Genomic DNA, 21,885 nt, shown 5'->3' with positions numbered 1-21,885 from the left:
TTTCCTGGAGGCGGCCATGTCATCATACCAACTTCCGGCCTGAAAGGAAACGCCGCTCCTTCACTCCGCTGGAAGGGGGGAAAGGCGACGCCCCTGCAGGGAGCCGAGCAGAGGCCCAGTGACGTCAGTGCTGAGCAGTGGCGTAGTTGGAGGGGGCAGGGCGCTGAGGCGGCCCGGCGGCCCCTCCGTTTGAGCAAAACGGAGCCGCATGGAGGCTGTTGACCTCCCTCTAAAGGGGGGGCCGCTTCCCACCTCGCCGAGGCCCCCTCCAGCTACGCCACCGGCACTGAGTCAGGCGTGCCCTCTGCACCCCGAGCTCCCTTCGTGGAACGAGGCCCTTGGAGCAGCAGGCGCCGCACGAGCACGGCTGCGGCCTGGCCAGAGACGCTCCCCTGCCCCGAGTGCGTAGTGGCCCCTGGGAATGGCCTCCCCGCAGGCCAGGCGGCAGGAGCCATGTGCTGAGGAGGCTGCCCTTAGCTCTTCTGGCAGCCGCTTCCAGCGTGGCGGTGCCACAACTGACACGGCCCTGCGTCTTCCGCCACCCCCAGCTACAGATGGCGGCTGCGCTTACGTCTGCAGGTGGCACCAGCACCGTTCCCAGCACTCCTGAACACCCCCCCCCCCATCTTGCTCCAGGCAGGCCTGTCGGCTTCCTCCAGGGCAAGACCGCCCTTGAACAGGACCTTGACCCACCTCTGCCCGGCTCACACCTGCACATTTGACCCGCGTGTTGCATCTGCGCAATGTTGGGCAGAAATGACTGAAATAAAATCTTCCACATGTTTGCTCTTGATAACAGTGTAGGACTTAACCACGTTTACCATCAGGCCCCTGGCACCTCATGGGTTCTTGAGAAGGGGAGCTCCTGGCTTGACCAGGCTCAAACCACTCCTAGTCCCGTTTCACGCCCTGGGAGAGTCCATAAGCAGGAGATAAGGGAGGACTTTGCTCTTGCTGCTACCCTGCCAGCCACAGGTATTCTGATATGCTGCCACTGACCCCACAACTATCAATGGCCACTAGTCATGATGGACTTGTTCCCCATGTCCCATTTCCTTTTGAAGTCACCTGAGCCACTGCCACCAAACCCTATAGAAATGAATTCCACAGACTGATTCTGCACTGTGTGAAGTAGCACCTGATTCAGGTATTGTGGAAGGGAGAAAAGTCTCTCTCCATACACATAGCATATGTGTATAGCATACTCCAAGCATAGTTCTCTACATCTCAATCATTTCCCCTTAATTCTTTTCACAAACTATAAAGTTTGAAAATGTTATACCCTTTCCTCATTAAAACAAATGATCCAGGCCCTCTGATAATTTCAGTTCCCTTCTTCGGCACCTTTTCCAGCTCTTCCATATCCTATCCATGGTTTGGTGGCCAAAATAATACATATCCCACTATGTAATTGTTCTGTTGTCTGACCGCATTTTGGTAATGCACACTGTATATTATCGCAGTAATATTCTTTATCTGTGACATTGTATTAAATCAAAGATAGAATCAACTAACTTTGGGAAGTTGATACAGTATTTATTGTCAACCAACCTCAGACTTGAACATAAGAACAGCCCCACTGGATCAGGCCATAGGCCCATCTAGTCCAGCTTCCTGTATCTCACAGCGGCCCACCAAATGCCACACGGAGCATACCAGATAACAAGAAACCTCATTCTGGCACCCTCCCTTGCATCTGGCATTCTGACATAGCCCATTTCTAACATCAGGAAGTTGCATATGCACATCATGGCTTGTAACCCGTAATGCATTTTACCTCCAGAAACTTGTCCAATCCCCTTTTAAAGGCGTCCAGGCCAAATGCCATCACCACATCCTGTGGCAAGGAGTTCCACAGACCAACCACACGCCAAGTAAAGAAATATTTTATTTTGTCTGTTCTAACTATCCCTACACTCAATTTGTGTGGATGTCCCCTGGTTCTGGTGTTATGTGAGCATCTCTCTATCCACTCTTTCCTTCCCGTGCATAATTTTGTGTCTCAATCATGTGCCCCCTCAGGAGCCTCTTTTCTAGGCTGAAGAGGCCCAAACGCCGTAGCCTTTCCTCATAAGGAAGGTGCCTCAGCCCCGTAATCATCTTAGTCACTCTCTTTTGCACCTTTTCCATTTCCATTATGTCTTTTTTGAGATGTGGCGACCAGAACTGGACACAATACTCCAGGTGTGGCCTTACCATCGATTTGTACAACAGCATTATAATATTAGCCTTTTTGTCCTCAATACCTCCCCTGGGGGCTGGGGATAAGAATAGGCCCTCAGTTTGGCTGTACTTGTCATAAGAGGTGACTCGTTAGGCTGGGAAGGCAGCTCATCTGAGAGAAGGAAAACTCTGATCCCAAACCTCCACTGCCTTGTGGCTACATCCGGTTATGGAAAAGACTTCAGGAGTCAACCTCGAGGCAAAATCTGGAGCTGGAGTCCCTGAGGCAGTTCATGGCTGAACACGGTCATGTTCTGGCAACTCCTGCGATGCCGCTGGAACCAACCGTATTGGCTTCCGCCTTTCCATTGGACCAATTCAGCGACATGGAGAGGGGGGATTTGCTGCATGGGAAACAGTCTATTCTCCATATCTACTTTACCCAGGCTTCGCGCACTGGAGAGGACACTCTGTTCCAGAACCACTATTCAGAGCATGATACCATAGTCTTCTGAGACTGAAGGATGCCAACAGTCTCAATACCTTTTCTAATGATCCTAAGCATAGAATTGGCCTTCTTTACTGCCGCCGCATACTGGGTCGACACTTTCATCGACCTGTCCACCACCAACCCAAGATCTCTCTCCTGATCTGTCACAGACATCTCAGAACCCATCAGCCTATATATGAAGTTTTGATTTTTTGCCCCAATGTGCATGACCTTACACTTACTGACATTGAAGTGCATCTGCTATTTTGCTGCCCATTGTGCCAGTCTGGAGAGATCCTTCTGGAGCTCCTCACAATCACTTCTGGTCTTCACCACTCTGAAAAAGTTTGGTGTCGTCCGCAAACTTTGCCACCTCACTGCTCAACCCTGTCTCCAGGTCATTTATGAAGAGGTTGAAAGGACAGATCCTTGGGGCACACCGCTTTTCACTTCTCTCCATTGTGAAAATTGCCCATTGACACCCACTCTCTGTTTCCTGGTCTTCAACCAGTTCTCAGTCCATGAGAGGACCTGTCCTCTAATTCCCTGTTTTTTTCAGTAGCCTTTGGTGAGGGACCATGTCGCACGCCTTCTGCAACTCCAGATACCGTATATAATGTCTACAGGTTCTCCCGCATCCACATGCCCGTTGACCTTTTCAAAGAATTCTAAAAGGTTCGTGTGGCAAGACTTACACTTACAGAAGCCATGCTGACTCTCCCTCAGCCAAGGCCTGTTCGTCTATGTGTTTTGAGATCCTATCTTTTATGAGGCATTCCACCATATTACCCGGTATAGATGTTAGGCTGACCAGCCAATAGTTTCTCAGGTCCCCCCTTTTTCCCTTTTTAAAGATAGGCGTGACATTTGCTATCCTCCAATCTTCTGGCACCGTGGCCATTTTGAGGGACAAGTTGCATATCTTAGTCAAGAGATCAGCAACTTCATTCTTCAATTCCTTAATAACTCTTGGGCACATCAGGGCCAGTGACTTATTGATCTTTAATCAATGAGGTCTGAAACATCTTCTCTTTTAACCTCTGACTTAATTCCTCTGTCAGGAGGGGCCGTTCAGGCAGCAATATCTGCCTGAGGTCTTCTGCCGTGAAGACAGATGCAAAGAACTCATTTAATTTCTCTGCCATCTCTAAGTCTCCTTTTATCTCCCCTTTCCGTCCCTCACCATCCAGAGGGCCAACCGCTTCTCTGGCGGGTTTCCTGCTTCTAACATATTTGAAGAAGCTTTTATTATTCCCCTTAATGTTGGTAGCCATGCGTTCCTCATAGTCTCACTTGGCCTCCTGTATCACTTTCTTACATTTCTTTTGCCACTAGTAGCATGAGGACTGCATTGGCATTTGTAGTCAAATTTATTATTAAATATCTGCATAAAGTGCTCAAAGAGTGTCATAATTATATCTTAGTGATAAATTAGAATGTACTTTAGCACCTTTGCATTTTTACCACAACCTTTTTAGCACACCACTATAGTCAAAGAAACTGCACTACCATCATATCTGTAGCTTGTGTGCAGGTTTGGGTGAGCTTCCACTCTTCAGCAGCAATAAAGCACATCTGAACAGTTTATCTTCCTAAGTGGCAAGATAATTTCTCAATCTGGTGATATAGCAGAGAACAAATAATGACTGTCCCATAAGCCTCTGCGATACAGGATTCTGTAAGACAGGCAAACTATCCAAGTCCATATGCAAGGACGGAACTAGTAACACTCTTCTTGAACAATTTGCACTGTCTCTTTGACAGATACTTAGAAAAACAGTAAACTGTTAATCTTCTAAAAGATAACCAAACTGCACAGTAGCAGGAGCAGCTCCTCTATGAATGCACTCAACTGCAACATGACCCTTGATAATTCAGAGCTATATCCAAGTTTTTAAATTAAGGGGTAGCCAGCACTTGACAGTTTTTGTGTTCCATACTTAGCAACTAGGTAAGTATGTTTTAAATCAACATTGTGATGGTTACATGGAACCTACCCAAGAACCTGCAGATTGTTGTGATGTTTGTTCTCATTTCAATAAGCATTTAAAGAAATAACTTTTCTGAATACTAACATACTAGCCATTTCTGTGATTTATGCTACTGTTCTTCAACTTTGGGTCACAAAGCCTCAGTTGTGAGGCAGCAGCAACTTACAGGAATGAAATAGGTTGAATACCACTGGACTAGAGCACCACAAGGTAAAGGGGGAACATCTGGTGTAACCCCTTCAGGTACCAGGAGATTGTGTCCCTGTGCTGCTCAGGTTTGTAGCAATTGTGCTAAAGTATCTTTCACTAGTGCCAGACTTCATAGTAACATTTTCTGCTCTGTGCTAAGAATATTTCTTTACAATGAACAGGGCAGGGAGGGCAGACTGGGGGTGGGTGGATAGGGGCCCAGGAAGGCGGTGGTATTGTAGGAGGTCCCCAGTCTCATTTTTATTTATTTGGGTCTTGCCACAAAAAGTTGAAGACTGCTGATCTATGTCATGCAAGCAGTGAAAATACCTTGCTCTAATGCTTATCTAGCATAGCAGTGAATCTTTGTGTAAGTTTGACCAAAGAATGAGGCCTGAATGACAGCGATTGCAACTGTTATGAGACACAGCATGTCCCTATAGTTTACTCTGCAGTAAGCCTTATTATGTTCCATTCAAGTGCCATTGAAATATGCACGTATACGTCTGCAGCTTTAACAATTATAGACATTAGACCACCATTTACTCAGCCTGTGGGATTCAGTATGGTGCTGTTAGCACTTAGCAAGATCTGTATTCTGTGATTTGAATCACAAAAGCAGATATTTAAAAAAAAAGAGTATTATAGTCTCAAAAAAAAAATTCATTATAGTCTCAAAGTCAAGATACTTGCCGCTAAGGAAAATGCTTCATAAAATGTAGAAGAGGTGGTGGTACCGAGCACAACTTTAATAGCCAATGACTGGGCCTCCAGTACACCCCAGCATTTACTCTACCCACACCTAGCAGAAATACAATTGTGTAAAGCAGATATGTACATTTACATAAAATTAAGCTTTATTAGTGCAGTATCTTAATTTTTTAGCAAGAGTACACATAATTCTGTTCAGAGGAGGTATAGTCAACAATAGTTCAAAACTTTATGAATGATTAGTTTGCTGTGTACCCTTAAAATGTTAACATTCCAAGTTATTTTGTTGAGTTACCAAGAAGCAAAATTTTAAAGATTTAATCATTTGCACATCACCCAACTTTTGTGATGTCAAGATCCTTTTATACCAAGTACTACCCAAATTTGGTATCTTCTAAATGTATTTAGCTTTTTGCCATTAAACTATTACTTAACTGGCTGAAAGTTATAGCACCAGTATCCATGGCACGTTACATATTGTGTGGATAGGTTCTATCCTGAGATTATACTCAAATGACTTGCTATAGTGGGACCAACAAGACAGACCTTACTACAATTTGACTCTTTAATAGGACAAGAAAAGTAGAACAGATAGCACAAGTTGGTCAGAGCCTTGAGTCTAGTGATGCCCCATCTGTTAGCCACTGAACCCTCCCCCACCCCATTTTTAAGCACAATTTTATGCAGAATCTTTGCATCCCCATTCCCACAATATAAAACTGAGGAGCTGGTTGCAAGATTTAAAAAGGCTGATGGCCAGTCTCTCCAATACCCAACTGTCTGTGGATTGTACCTAGACCCATCATTTGTCTCAAACAGCAAGGATGCTCCACAGTCTCCAGTTAGCAGAAATGATGTAGGCTGAGCACTGATGAATCTTCAGTAGAAAGTATTTCTAAATTCAGAACTAAGCAATCTTGACTACATCTGACAGTTTCTAGCAAGGAAATCTTATTCACTTGTGGCAGTGCTGAAACATTTTTAAAACCATATTCTTATCTTCCATAATGTTAACCAGTAAGATTTCTCTCTCAATTATGTAAACTTGCATCCTAGAACTGGAAGGAAAAAAATCACATCTCCCCCCAGATCACATTGTTATTTGGAAGTAGTACTGAGAAAAAGGGAATATGGTAGAGATCAACTGTATACTGTTTGATAGTAGGCAGAGTCCTCACAATAGAGCTCAAGTCACTAAACTCCCACCCCATTTTAGTTTGCCTGAAAAAATAAGGGATGCCAAAACAGTAGGTCATTTTCCAAAGGTGCTTACACTATTTTCTTTCAAGTCGATTCTACTTGCCTTCACCCTGAGCAATGCTCTCATGGAGACCTCTGCTTGATGAGATTAGCAGAGATTAGCAGATTAGCACTGACTCCCTAAGAATACCAAGCCTGCAAGTGCAAGAAGTAAACCTTTCTACCCAGTGGCACATAGTATACTCTTTGTACAGATTTAACTAGCTTCTCTATGGTTTTAGAAGCTAATTATTCCAATACTTTACACTTGGTATTCAAGTGCTAATGAATGCTGCTATTTTGGAATTCTCTGCAATTTTGCTTTCATTTTCAATTATGAAATCAATTCTTGTTGCATTGGTTTGACAGAAACTGTTTTAAAAGTTTGAGGCAGATTAAAAAATAAATGCTATTTGGGCCATATCAAACAAGATTCTGTCCTACAGATAATTGGGCAATTTTAAATATGCATGAACTGACTCCCCTAGCCATCATTCTGCAGTTGTCATTCTATGCAGAGAAGAAAGAAAGCAAATAGTTCTGCTGAAGTGATGTATTTGACAATTCTACAGTTTAAATGATACAGGAATTAACTTTGTATAATACATTTGTGATACAACATTGTCCCAATGTTTCAGCTTTTTGTCTTCTACATTTGCCTCTAGTTATTTTGCACTGCATACTTGAATAACCCCAAACAAAAAACTTCAGCCAAGCTCCCCTTCCTCCTCCAGCTTTATTGATAGTTTAAAATTACATTTCTATATTCTAGGACTTCAATTGCTTTTACCGTCTGACTTTAAAAACTGATTACAAGCAAATGAAACTCAACAGTTGTCTAAGTGATATAGTATACAAAAATAACATCTTGATTTCTGTGAAAATGCATTTCTTTTTAAGTCCTGAATAGCTCCAAATTGTGTATGCACTAAGCACTGATGTTCTGGGTTTGATTTATTTAATGTTTCCCATTACCTTATCTGTTACATCATGTTATCTGATGTTAGACATTCATTTTCTGTATTACTGTTACTTCAATTCTCGGTTTCTCCCTCACTCTCATGGCCATTAACAGGCATGTGCATTGTTTTGTGTATTCCACTTAGCTATATGCTCTAGGTAAGGCCCGATACAGGTATTACTCGTTGTTATAACTGTTACTGAGGTCAGACAATCCAAGGCCATTATTGTAATTAGTTACCTTGGAAGTTAAGATACTTCCTATTTTCCTCCTGCATATGATCACTTCCATGGAACCCAGGGAGGCTTTTGCTGGTCTGACTTATCTCTTCCCACTCATCTATCCCTATTCACCAGTGGCACGGAAAGGGGGTTCTTTAACAAAGCATTATACATAACACCTCTACCAAACTAAACATAAACATTTTTGTAGTTAAATGCAGAAAGTTGATTTTTCCACCCCTTTCCTCCTTTTACACAGCAAGTAAAGCTCACTGGCCTGGGAGTAGCCTCTATCTGCCAACCTTTGGCCAGTGAAGAGGATTCAGAGAAAAATAATACAACCATCAATCAGAAAAAGGAGGGGCGACAAAGGAAAATAGTTAAGCTGTAGCCTCAATTGTGCATTCCCGTGCAAGATGTCCTGACTCGCCGCAACGATAGCAGTTGACTTCACTAGTCTTGCTGCAGTTGATGGCTACATGGCCTGTTTCACCACACCTGAAATCAGATAGAAAAAATTAGTCCTACACAATACACCTATATAGGTTAAAACACACTGAAGCCATAGTATCAGAATTTTTGTAAGCAATACAAGTGCTCATTAACTTAATTTTTGCCTTTAACACTTTGCAAGGAGGGCAAGTGCAAACAAACAGATGCCAGAGAATACAGTGGACCCTCAGTATCTGCAGTAAATCCATCCCAAGATCCCTCAGGGATACTGAAATCCATGGACAATTAAATACACAAGGGTGGTGGCAGTAGGGTACAATAAGTTACCTGGGGGCCAAGTCTGGCCCACTGGAGGTTGCAGTGCAGCCTCTCCATGCCTCAGAACACCTGCGAATGTGACTGGGAGTGACTTCCAGTCACATCCAGGATTCCTTCTGAGGCCCTCCAGTCGCAGGCTTGGCATCCATGGACACTTTAGTGCATGGGTGCTAAGCCTGCAAATAAGTGCACACTGTACCTCAGAATTTCAAGGGGTAGTGTGTTCTGAGAGACTAGCAATACCACACCAAGCAAGTCAACAGTTTTAACATTTTACTGTAAAATCCCAGAAAAAGCCAATGTTGAAGCTCTACAGATTAATCTTCAGTTATGCCAATATTAATAACTTTAAGATCAATTTGTACCTATAGCATTTCACTTTGGTGCAGTCCTTTTGGATGTGTCCAAATTCCCCACAAGAATAGCACTTTTGCTCATCTGCATGGTCACAGTCACGAGCCAAGTGGCCAGGTTTGCCACAGTTGTAGCAGCACTGCTCTCGCTCTCTCTTGGGCTCCTTGCAGTCCTTCGCAATATGGCCACCTCTACCGCAGTTATAGCAGGCTTCCACAATAAGAAAAAGAAACAAACAAGACTATAAAACCTTTATTAATGTGCACAACAGATTTAATACAAAGATTAACACAACATTATGGTCATTGTTATGAGTCACCTTTGCTCTCGAAAATTTAGTAATATTTACCATCCTCCTGAAGATCACAATCCTTTGCAAGATGACCAGACTCGCCACAGCGGTAACAGATATCTGGGAGTGATGAAGACATGAACTGGAAGCCTGTTTAGAAAGAGAAAGTCATTTAGCAATCCAATAGCAGTATTCTTTTTTAACAGTCTACTTTAGCATAGCATACATAGAATTTTCCGGTTGTGTGGGATAAGGGAAAATAAAGACTTACCTCTACCACGGCTCCGCATTCCACGACCACGACCCATTCCACTAGGGCACTCCCGAGCCCAATGGCCAGTACGCCCACATTTGAAACACTCGTTGCTGCTCATTGCTGCAATCAGGTTTCCTAAGTATGAAAAAAATAGTCATTAGACTCATTTAGCGAAGTATTTGTGTGAAAAATGGTCTAACTTCGCACAAATATAAGCTCTTGTTCCAAATCCCTACAAGGGTAAACTCTGAGTTAATGGATTTATAACATGAAATAAAATTTGAGATTATACATAAATTCAAACAGTAACATTTAAAATCTAGGGAATGCTGGAGAAGTCAACTGGGACAAGTTTTTACCAAACCATTAAAAAAATTAACTTTTGTTATACAGTTAAAGTTTATATTTAAACCTTACAAAGTCTCTTAACCTTCAACACCTTCCTCACATTTCACACTGGCCATTTCTTCTATATTAACACAGGGAAAAAGAATATTTTGATCTTTAATCTAGTAGTCACCATCCAACAATACTTAGAGGTAAATGCATCTCAGAACTTGACACTCCTGTGGATCTGCACAAACCCCAACACCTCTATATAATGGCTTCACTCAAGTAACTAGCACTATAGATATCTAGCCCCCAACATAATCCCTAGTGCTCAGAGACTCTTCCTAATTATGCACCCCAGCTGCTGCATGAGTCAGAAGCTCTTTAAACTTAACCCTGAGGTTCAATATCAAATCTGGCTCTGTCAAGAATTCTTATGCACATCAATTGCTCACTTTTGTCTCATATGCTGACATAAGCAGAAATGCATAAAAGAGCACTGCTAAAGTCCCTTTACTGTTCACCCTGGGAAAGACTGGGTCAGAGAGCACTTGCAGCTTAGCTGTGAACTTGAGCAAGTTGGGTGGTGGCAACCATGCTGCTGACTATTTAGTTCTTGCTCAAATCAAAGTAAGATCCACCAAGCTAAAAATAAAAATAATCAAAAGAAAAATGCCACTCAACTCTTACAGACACTGCGTAGAACAAGAATTATGTCATATGTGCTTGTAATATCAAGTTAAACCAAAAAGATCAAACAAATTCTCAGAAGTAGGCATCAACAAGACTGGTATCAACTCTCAACATTTGTGTCTTTTTTTGAAGACACTAACTCAACCTCAACAAGTGCAGAGCTCAAACCAACTAAACAAACTGGTTTGTTTCTCATCTCCAAAGACAACAGAAACAAATAAGAATAGACAGCTTCAAACATGCAACAAAGCTGCAGCAGAGCTGTTTAAACATAGGTGGTGCCACTTTTAGAGTAAAAAGTATACACAGGTGAGAGACACCCTCTTTCCCTATAACCTACCTCTCTCTATAGTGTTCCCCCTTCCCCCCACAACTTCCCTCCTCAGCAGAGCCTAGGCACAGAAAGTGTGCTTGGCATAGGAAAGTACTTGGAATGCCTTTTGGGGAGAGAAAGCAGGGTATAAATTTAGTAAGTAAATAAAAACTGTAGGCAGGTTCAGCTTTCATTACTACTGCACTCCTTTTCTAAAACAGCAGTCTCCAAACCAGACCGAGGCTAGATTATCGATCTGGGCAGGCAGTAGTGAGGCCTTACTGTTCTGCCTGCCGAATGCTGCAGAAACTTACTCCAGGAGCTGCTTCCACTGCATATCACCCCAGAAGGCTTTGTGCACGAATTTCCCAGGTGAAACAGTCCCCTGGCATGATTTTCTGCCCACAAAGGGTTCCACAAAAACGATCTGGCACAATGAACGGTGACTGCAGGGTCGAACTGTAAGGCCTCACCCAGATTGATAAACCCAGTAGACTCCCAGTTTTGAGGCCCATGCTCTAAAAAACAGAACACCCCAATATAGGCACAAGGTTTAAACAGGGTTGATTCTGTCACAAAGTCTAAACCTAACAAAAACTTAAAGTATAATTTCTGTCTCTCAGGAACAAATATCCTCCCTCAATCAACTGCCTCACCCATTCATACAACATCATTTGGATCCAGGTTTTCTACTTCTATACTCAATACCCTAAAAATCTAAACAGGCCCAAGTGCTGTAACTACAAACAAAAAATTTACAGTAAAACTCAGCTATTTCCAATTTACCATTGGAAGGGGGGTTGAATGTAATTCAGATTTTGAAGGATAACAGTCTGGCTTGTGTACTTGAAGTCCCACAAAAAGGGTTGGCGTCTATCTTCTACAGTCAATTCCAAAATGTCCAGAACAGAAAGGACACTTTTTCCAAGAAACCCCCATCTGGTGCTTTCTGAAGTATTTAAGAAACTAAAGGGACAACTATAAGAGATTCTCTCTCTCTAGAAAGACAATTGCCAGAATCCATCATATAGTATTTTCTGTATGCAATTTCCATACTGACTCCTACTATCCTCCTATTTCCTACTGCAACAAGTTTGTGACATCAAGCAGATTACATCAGATATACTATAAACATAACCCTAGAATTAAAACCAAAGTATATAGTACTACTGCTTTACTTTTCAGAGAGAGTGATGGTAGTACCAAATAGGCCAGTTACCTGCCTATTGTTTTAAGCAGAACACAACTTTCCCAGTCAAGATTCAACTAGATATTATTCCACTTTGATCTACATAAGCATTATGACCCAGTAATTAAAAATTCTTCCCATCCTGAACTCCAAGATGTTTTAGAGTTTATTCTGACTAATGCTGTTCCTAGCAACACAATTCAACTACACCTTCCTTCTACTCAGAAGTCAGGCCTATTGAGCTCAGCAGGGCTTACTCAGAGGTGTGTACAGAACAAGCAACTTAAATCGCTTGTTGCTCCTTCAACATTCTCCCTTGTATTGTAAAAATCCACCAGAATGCATTTAACTTAACCTACGGCAAGCCTAGTACTATCGATTTCATTGGTGCCTCCACTATGGAGTACACTTTCAAGTCCCCCCCACTCTTTTCTTATAAGAAACCCTGCATATTTTTTAAGTGAAAGCACTGCTGAAAGTTTACAGCTTAAAGTCAACACGCTGAATCAAGCTTCGCTGAGAGTAGGAATGGCAGACACATAAGAGAGGCTGCACTGCGCCACGTTCGCTGCGGACATACAGCAGGGGTGGCCAAACCAAACTATGGCTCCTGAGTCACACGTGGCTCTTTGACATGCAAGGAGTAGCTCTAGGACACTTGTTAGCCAAACTTTTTTTGATTCGCCGTTAATATAAGAGGTAATAAGAAACTTTCAAGCTGCGTAACTGTTTACTAGACATGAACTGCGAGTCTCAGAGTGGTGGCGTAGCTGGAGGGGAGCCTGGGCAAGGTGGGCGAGCGGCCCCTCCCTTCGGAGCCATTCCCGGCGGGGGGAGCAGAACGGAGCCATACGCTGTGCCCCCCCAGCGACGCCACCACACTCGCTGCTGCTGGGTGTCGGGGCGGCCGCACAAGGCAGGCTGGAAGAGGAAGCAGCGCCGAAGAAAGCGCGGCCCTCGCAATGACTAACTCGGCCAGGCACGTGGGGAACGCGGGAGCGAGGTGGGGCGGGGGAGAGACCTGCCGCCTTCACCGAGGCACGGCGCCTGTCAGGGCCGCAGACTGCCTCCTCCGTGGCCTCCCCGGGGCAGGGCCTGCGCTGCGACCCCCGTCCCGCGCCCAACTCCTTCGCCTGCCCCGGCCGCGCGCGTGCGTGCAACCCCCTCCCCGGAGGCCTCGGAACGAGGCGGGAAAGTCTGGCTGACCCGTCCCGAGCGCGTCAGCGCGCGCGAGGAGGCCCCACCCGCCCGTCCCGGGCGGCAGCGAGGCCCTCACAGGGGCTCGGCCTCCGCCTCCCCTCGCCCGCCGTCAGGAAGGCCCTTTCCGCGCAGTAGGCCGGAGCGGGCCAGCGCCCTCCCGCCTCCTCACCCCGCCCGCCCGCCCGCCAGCAAGGCGCTTCCCGCTCGGGCTACCTCTCTGGGCTTGAGGCGCTGCCGTCGGCTGAGGGGACTTCCGCGCGACTCCGAACCGCTCCTTCCTTCCCGCCGCCTCCTCCTCCTCCTCCTCCTGAGCGCGCGCGGGCAGCAGCACCAGCCTCCCTCCCTTCCTACCTCCCGCCGCTGCTGGGTCCCCGCTGGCTGCGCCACACGCGGTTTGCACACGGCCCGCGCACCCTCCCTGCCGCTGTGCGCACGGCCCTATCCCGAGCGCGCGGCCAATCGCAGGCTGCCGCAGCGCCCGCGTGACCCCTGACGGCAGGGCCGGGAGCGCCAATCGGCGGCGCCGAAAGGGGGGAGGCGTCCCCTCCCGGAATCTCCTGCGTTCTTTCTTCCAGCGCTAGGGGGGCGAGGGGGGAACGCGGAGGGCGCTTTCCCGCGCAGTGCGGGGCGTCACAGCCAGCCTCTGGGAGACGCCTGGGCGCTGCGAGGGTGGCGGGTGACAAGACCTCTACAGAGCCCATCCTCTGCCTGTCTACTCAGAAGTAAGCCCCACTAGAGTCAGTGGGGCTTACTCCCAGGAAAGTGTGGACAGGACTGCAGCCCCAGAGCCCCACCCTAGGCATGTCTACTCAGGAGTAAGCCCCATTATAGTCTGTGGGGCTTACTCCCAGGAAAGTGTGGACAGGACTGCAGACCCAGAGCCCCATCCTAGGCATGTCTACTCAGAAGTAAGTCCCATTCTAATCAATGGGGTTACTCCCAGGAAAGTGTGGATAGTATTGTATCCAGTCATTTCAGCATCCAATTGCCTTTCAGACTTCTGTCTCTTCCAGATGCCATATAAACAGTACTGTACTGTACTGGGGCCATTTTGAACATTTGCCCTTAGAAAGTTTGGAAAAACACATTGAGTGCAGACTTACTCACTGGCACGCAAAACTGAACACAGAGAATCGTCTTAGTAAATAAAGTAGTCCAGGCATCCTCTTTTCCTTGGACTCGTCCTCATTTTTTTAGCCTCATGTCCTGGGAAAGAACTTAAATGACCTCCTTTCCCTGTGAACAGGCATCGTGTAGCCTTCTTGTAATTAAAAAATTATATGGAATATAAATTAATAATAGGTAATATGGTGTTTGAATTTACCACATGAAACCCATATATGAGTGTTTTTATTTTGTCATGTCCTGCATTTTTCTTGGATGCCCTACATCAGGGGTGTCAATAATAAGGCCCGGGGGCCGGATGCAGCCCACAGAATCTTTTTATCTGGCCCTCCAGCTCTCAGCTGCTGAGCAGCGCTGAGGTAACACTGCTGAAAGGTGTTACCCGCCTGATAATTGGGCTCTCCCATATCTTGAAATATGATCAAGATGTGTGTATTTTTCTTCAGTCATTTGCAGCTAATGAGTTCCTAATTGAGAAAAAGTGCTTATTTCTGGTTATGACCTGTTTAATGACATCACTTCCTGCCTAACGACATCACTTCCAGCCCTCAACAGGCATCATGAATGCTATTTGGCCCACTGTATGAAATAAGTTTGACACCCCTGTCCTACGTTTTGGGGTACCTTGTCCTCTTTTGTGGTTATGACATCTGTTCACCCTGACTACCACCAGCCTGTGTTTGCAAGTGTGTATTATGGATCATCATGGGTCAGGGAACTGGCTGCCTGGGATTCCCTGAGCACTTGCCAAACTGGAGAGCCAATTTCAAATGATAAAGCAGCTTTTCTGTTTGGTGGTTGACTGCAGTAAAAACTTCCAAAGTATCTTTGACTGTGTGCATGCTTCTCCCTGGCCCTGCACATGATTTTCTTCATTTGTGATCTTGATGTGCCAAAAATGATAGCACAGAAAGGTCCTAACTGCTGAAAGCACAGAACATATTTAAAATTGTCTCATTGAAAAATATACATCAGGAGCAGCAGTTTAACAGGTCAGTCCTGTTAACAGCACACAGGGCTGCACCAGTGCCAAAAATGGCTGCTGCTACATCCTGCGCACTCCAGGCAGCTGCCACTTCCCCCTGGGGAGAAGGGGACATGTCCCCTTCTCCAGGGTAAATTGAGTAGCTCTAAAATGGGGCTACTCGATTCTACAGCAATCCAAAGGTTGGCGTAGAATTAAGAGCTTCTGTGTTGGGCAGCTAGCCCGACAAGGAGGCTCTGGATCCAGTGGAGCAAATCTCCTCCAGTCCCACCTCCCTTCCATCCGTCTCCCCTACCCCGGAACGCCGCCTCAACCCATGCCTCCACCTATCTCTTCACTGCTCAGCAGTCCATACAACCACCAAGTGGCAGAGCTCCAGAGCTGCACCAGCGCTAGGGCCTGCAAACATACCTTACAGCATGTTTGTGATAGTGTGCGCCAGCAGTAAGCCAGCGTGCACTCCTTAGGATTGGGCCCTAAACCATTTTTGACCAAATGCATTTCGTTGCATTTACGAAACAGGGATCAAATGTGTACACCTCTGAACTGGGAAGAAATGGATTTTAATCAGTGTGCTTTAATATTTCTTTTATACAGTACCCTATAGATGAGTCATTTTCAACTACTGTGCCATGGCACACTGGTGTGCTGTGGATGGTCCACAGGTGTGCCGCAGGACTTTGGGAAGGTTATTTATTAGTAGGGCCATTGGGGGATTGGAGCCCCCCACCAGCACCATGGCAGGCCTTGTCAATGGTCCAAAACCTGATGAATACCGTCAAAATTTGAGCACGTTGTCAGTGTGTCATGGGATGAAAAAGGTTGAAACTCAGTGCTGTAGATTCTTAACAGGTGCAGTCCTAACCCCTTATGTCAGTGCGTTCCAGCACTGGCATACCGGTGCCAATGGGACATATGCTGCATCCTGCAGATGGGTGTCACTCAAGGAGGCCTCCTCAAAGTAAGGGAATGTTTGTTCCCTTACCTCAAGAGCTGCATTGCCCTCATGTCAGTGCTAGAAAGCACTGACATAAGGGGTTAGGTTTGCACCCTAAAATTCTAAAGGCTTAAAACATTTCGTGAAGGAAGATTTTTTTAAAGCAACTATCTCTCAAGCATTCATCGTTTGTTGAATCCTATATAAGAATAAAGTGCAGTTTTAGGAAGTGAGTCATGTGGATAATATTTGGGCAAGGCAGGAATGATGTCATTAAAACTTTTATTCAAACAGACTATTAATAAATAAGATTGTTAAACCTTGTAGTATGACATTTCCACATACATTTAAGTAAAAATATAAAGACAATTTGACTCTTATCTGCTTAACTAGGGACTTCTGTAGTGCCTTGCATGCTTTTATATACTAAAAATAGCCTTGTTCTCATTTTAATAGCATGAGAAACTATAAGTAGAGTAGGTTAGGAGCAGAATCATAAAAATCTCGGGAGCTGAAAACAAACCAACAGTAGCACTTTCTCTGTACAACTGAGAATAGCAGATGGAAAGTCACAAGCAAATCAGTGATTTTGTATAGTTTGACTTTAATACCACAGTATTTCTCTCATGCACTGTTATTTTTTTTAATGCACATAGCCCTTTTCAGTAGATTTCTACAGATAATTTTAGAAATCAGACAAATCCAGCAAATTTTTAAATCCCACAATAAAAGAAATCATGGACCAGCAAAACAGAAGCATTTTAACAAATCAGCTACCAAGAGCATGCTGAAGAAGAGTACCTCTGGAAGGAAAGCAATAAGAATATGTACTTCCCACAAAAGAGCATTCCCAAGATCTGCAGTTGTAACTATAAAGGCCCTGTTCAAGCCAATCCAAATATGATAGAATCTTCAGGAGGGTATCATTATATCCTGAGTCATAGGCGGAGGGGGGGGGTGCTAATCCAGAAGGAAACATAAGATGTCAGGATTCAGGCAATACAGGAATTTAAAGGTCAAAACCAGCACCTTAACATTTCTGCCCAGCCCACATATGATCCCTGTTGCACATATGCAATGTTGGGCAAAAATGGCTTAAGTTGGTCTCAGAAAACTAAGTGGTAGCTGGCATCTGGTGTAGGTGTCTTACAGCACAATCTTAAGCACTTTTACTTAGAAGTATGTCCCATTTTATTCAATGGAGCCTACTCTAAGGTAGACTTAGAGTAAGCAACTGCAACTCTTAATTGCAGACTTAGGCAATCCTATACACACCTGGGAATGAGTCCCTTTGAACAAAATGGGGCTTTTGAACATAGGCTTGCGCTATAATAGGGGTGATATACGAGAATGTCAGCTTGAACTTGTCATCAGGCAAGGGGCAGCATTCTGCATTAACTGAAGTTTCCAAACCATCTTCAAGGCAGAGCAACTCCTCATGTGGACTGTGGACAGGAACATGCTGATCCTGTCTTCACTGCAGTTGAAGAAAAACAAATGGCCTGTTATATATGCGGTGTTTGGAATAATACTACTTTAGAGATCAGAGGTGAGTTAAGAAAATTATTGTGACTATTATCAATTTCATCCCCCTTGTAAAATTCATCCCAGGCTTGACAAGTATGAAATTGACTTTCTGTAGCAACTGATTCATGTCAGAAAACCACCTACAGTGCTTGAATTATTATTATTATTATTATTATTATTTTATTAATTTATACTCTGCCTTTTTGCCCAACGGGCACACAAGGCAGCTTACAAACACTTTAAAAATACAACATTAAAGACAATCATTAAAAACAATTTACAATAATTAAAAAATCTAAAAACAAACAAACCAAAATATGGATTTTCATATAAAAAGCAAGAAGCAAGAACGCCAGCCAGCCTGTCAACAATTTAAAGCTTTTTGAAAGAAAAAGGTCTTCAGTCCATGCCGAAACGTTAGCAACGAGGGAGCAGTTCTCAGTTCTAAGGGAAGGGTATTCCACAGTTCGGGGGCCACCACCGAGAAGGCCCTCTTCCTGGCCGCCGCCCCTCTCACATCTCTTAGTGGCAGCACAGTCAAAAGGGCCCCCCCAGATGATCTAAGAGCACAGCAGGATTGTAGGGAAGGAGGCGGTCCCTCAAATACCCCGGACCCAAGCTGTAAAGGGCTTTAAAAATCAAAACTAGCACTTTGAATTGGGCCCGGAACAGAACCGGCAGCCAGTGTAGCCGCCGGAGCAACAGCTCGACAGAGTCAAAGCGACGTTCTGTACTAGTTGTAATTTCCGTACCGTCTTCAAAGGCAGCCCCATGTAGAGCGCATGGCAATAAACTAATCTAGATGTCACTAGGGCATGGGTTACTGTGGCCAGGTCCGCACAGCTCAGGTACGGTCGCAGCTGGCGAATCAGCCGAAGCTGAGCAAAGGCTCCCCTGGCCACCGCCGCCACCTGGGACTCCAGGAGCAGCTGTGGATCCAGGAGAACCCCCAAGCTGTGGACCTGCTCCTTCAGAGGGAGTGCAACCCCATTCAGAGCAGGACGACAGTCCAGCACCCGAGCTGTGGATTTCTGAACCAAAAGCACCTCTGTCTTATCCGGATTTAATTTCAGCTTTTTCGCCCACATCCAGCCCCTAACCGCCTCCAGACAGCAATCCAGGACCCCAACCGCCTCCTCAGAATCAGGGGGAAAGGAGAAATAAAGCTGGGTGTCATCAGCATACTGATGGCAACCCACTCCAAACCCCCAGATAACCTCTCCCAGCGGCTTCGTGTAGATGTTAAAAAGCATGGGGGATAAGATGGAACCCTGTGGCACCCCAAACCTAAGAGGTCGGGGTGCCGAACAGGCATCCCCCAGCACCACCTTCTGGGATCTGTCAGCCAGGAAGGAGCGGAACCACTTCAAAACAGTGTCTCCAAGCCCCAACAAGGCCAGCCGGCCCAGAAGGACACCATGGTCGATGGTGTCAAAAGCCGCCGAGAGGTCCAGCAGGACTAACAGGGTTGCACTCCCCCTGTCCATCCCCTGGTGAAGGTCATCCACCAAGGCGACCAAGGCAGTCTCCGTCCCGAACCCCGGCCTGAAGCCAGATTGGAATGGGTCCAGATAATCCGTTTCCTCCAGTACCCTCTGAAGCTGGGACGCCACCACCCGCTCAATCACCTTGCCCAGGTGATTTATGGGTAATTCTGGGCATAATTGCCCAGAATTATGGGTGTGGTGTGAGGCAGAAGGGGTTGACTTTCTAGCCCAGTGATTTTCAATCTTTTTCATCTCATGGCACACTGGCAAGACACTAAAATGATCAAGGCACACCATCAGTTTTTTGACAATTGACAAGGCACACTGTGCTATCAATGAAGGGTGTGCATCCTCCTATGACCCTACTAATAAATGATCTTCTCCCAAATTCCTGCAGCATACCTGGGGCCCATTCACGGCACACCAGTGTGCCATGGCATAGTGGTTGAAAATGGCTGTTCTAGCCTTTGGGGAAGGCCCCTTTAGCTATGGTTTTTGGAAGGATGGGGAGGTACATAATTTGGCTAAAACCTAGGGAAGAGAGATGGCCCCTCCCAACTTTTCTCTGATTATTTTGACTACTGTACTGCCCAATGCAGCAGCTATCCAATCATGTACAGTATACAGTAGTTGATTTTCTTCTTAGTTTAAATCTGTAAATTACTTCATGATCAATATTATATTTAGGAGTAGTAGTAAAAACCTCAGAAATACATGAAATACCTATTTATTTTATATGTCTGTACACTGCCTTTCAAACAAAATGAATCCTAGCAGTTTACAATAGCAACAGAAAACAATTCAGTAGTCTTCTGACTTATGCTTCTACTCTCTTCTCCAGTACCTGATGCAACTGGCTTTTGGAGCAGAGTTCTTTTCAGGCAGGAAGGGAAAGGTGAGCTTCCTGCAGCTGTTCCATTCTCTATCTGATGGTAAGGACCAAGCTGATCTTCTTACCCTAGTGTCCAACCTGGAAGACGGGTGCAATCTCCCAGGGTCCTTACTCCTAATACAGTTACTCTGTTCTAATCTTTCCAAACCAAACATAATAGAAAGGTAGTAATGATATTATTTGAGGGATATGGAAAGGGTTGTCCTGATGCTTTGCACTGTGGGTATAAGAATCAAATGGCTCTAAAGCTAATTTTTTCTAACACAGGTGGTAAAATGGATAAAACACAATGGAACGAAACATCATTGTGCCAGAAGACTGAGAGCAACACACAGGATTGGTAGAAGTGCTTCAGGATGGTAGCAATGGAACTGGTCCTCCGAGATAGAGGCAGAAGAACAATCCCTAGTGGGAGGAGCTGCCCAGTTTATTGAATCTCCACTCCAGCTACCATCAAGTCATGCATTATTGTCTATTTCTAAGCCATTTCTGTCATGAGGAGGGTGACCAGATGTCTTCTTTTTCCAGGACATGTCCTCTTTTTTAACCTTGTGTCCTGGAAAAGAACTTAAATGTCTTCCTTTTCCTTGTGAGCAGGTCCCTGCAGGCAGTATAATTAATAAATTATAATGTAATTAATAAATTATACATCATAAAATTTTACATTTAATAAATATATAGTGTTTAAATTAACCACATGAAATCAATATACAAGTGTTTTTAGCTTTTATTTTGTTGTGTCCTACATTTTTCTTGGATGTCCTACATTTTGGGGTGCCTTATCCTCTTTTGCGGTAATGACATCTGGTCACGGCTAATCAACATGAAACTTGATAGCTTATTTCTCATTATTTTATTTGCCTATTTCTAAGGGATTGACTACATATTACCCACAAACGTGTAACTTTCCACGTGCGCTGCCTCCGACGCATCCTCAGTATCACCTGGCAGGACAAAGTTCCAAACAACACAGTCCTGGAACGAGCTGGAATCCCCAGCGGGTATACACTGCTGAAACAAGAGACGCCTGCGTTGGCTTGGTCATGTCGTGAGAATGGGCGATGGTCGGATCCCAAAGGATCTCCTCTATGGAGAACTTGTGCAGAGAAAGCGCCCTACGGGTAGGCCACAGCTGCGCTACAAGGATATCTGCAAGAGGGATCTGAAAGCCTTAGGAATGAACCACAACAGATGGGAAACCTTGGCCTCTGAGCGTTCTGCTTGGAGGCAGGCTGTGCAGCACGGCCTTTCCCAGTTTGAAGAGACACTTTGCCAACAGACTGAGGCAAAGAAGGAAGGCCCATAGCCAGGGAGACAGACAAGGGACACACTATACTTGCTCCCAGTGTGGAAGGGATTGTCACTCCTGAATCGGCCTTTTCAACCACACTAGATGCTGTGCCAGAACCACCATTCAGAGCGTGATACCATAGTCTTTCGAGACTGAAGGTTGCCAAAAAAAAAAATGTGTAACCCAATTGCTGCATTTGGTTATGAAGAAAAAGACAGCTTTAGGGGCAGCAATTTGGAGACAGTGGCAGGAGAGAGGGTGTTTAAGCTTTCCTGCAT

The 21,885-nt window shown here is 45.0% G+C and overlaps 1 protein-coding gene and 1 long non-coding RNA gene across 5 annotated transcripts; one reads left to right on the top strand and one right to left on the bottom strand.

Annotated features, from left to right (window-relative positions):
* Positions 1–5,668: 5,668 nt before the first annotated feature.
* On the bottom strand, positions 5,669–13,802 carry CNBP (CCHC-type zinc finger nucleic acid binding protein). Of its 3 annotated transcripts, none has more exons than XM_066616518.1 (5): positions 13,715–13,802; positions 9,654–9,773; positions 9,441–9,532; positions 9,102–9,304; positions 5,669–8,463 (listed from the first exon to the last, which is right to left on the bottom strand). In XM_066616518.1, exons 2-5 carry the CDS (start codon positions 9,754–9,756, stop codon positions 8,346–8,348), a joined length of 516 nt encoding a protein of 171 aa, XP_066472615.1. In that variant the 5' UTR covers positions 9,757–9,773; positions 13,715–13,802; the 3' UTR covers positions 5,669–8,345. The 3 variants fall into 3 exon arrangements, with proteins under 3 accessions (XP_066472615.1, XP_066472616.1, XP_066472614.1); XM_066616519.1 differs by lacking the exon at positions 13,715–13,802 and adding an exon at positions 13,577–13,685 and having other exon boundaries at positions 9,102–9,300; positions 9,440–9,532; XM_066616517.1 differs by lacking the exon at positions 13,715–13,802 and adding an exon at positions 13,577–13,685.
* A 330-nt stretch (positions 13,803–14,132) lies between these two features.
* Positions 14,133–21,224, top strand: LOC136642029 (uncharacterized). Of its 2 annotated transcripts, none has more exons than XR_010793942.1 (4): positions 14,133–14,271; positions 17,834–17,959; positions 20,266–20,319; positions 20,584–21,224. It is a non-coding gene; the product is annotated as an uncharacterized lncRNA (long non-coding RNA). The 2 variants fall into 2 exon arrangements; XR_010793943.1 differs by having other exon boundaries at positions 20,266–20,356.
* The last annotated feature ends 661 nt before the right edge of the window (positions 21,225–21,885 follow it).

This window comes from Tiliqua scincoides, chromosome 2 (genome assembly GCF_035046505.1).
Source record: "Tiliqua scincoides isolate rTilSci1 chromosome 2, rTilSci1.hap2, whole genome shotgun sequence".
In the NCBI taxonomy this organism is placed as follows: Eukaryota; Metazoa; Chordata; class Lepidosauria; order Squamata; family Scincidae; genus Tiliqua; species Tiliqua scincoides.
Note: the sequence above shows the minus strand (reverse complement) of the source record. Positions and strands in the feature narration are given on the sequence as shown.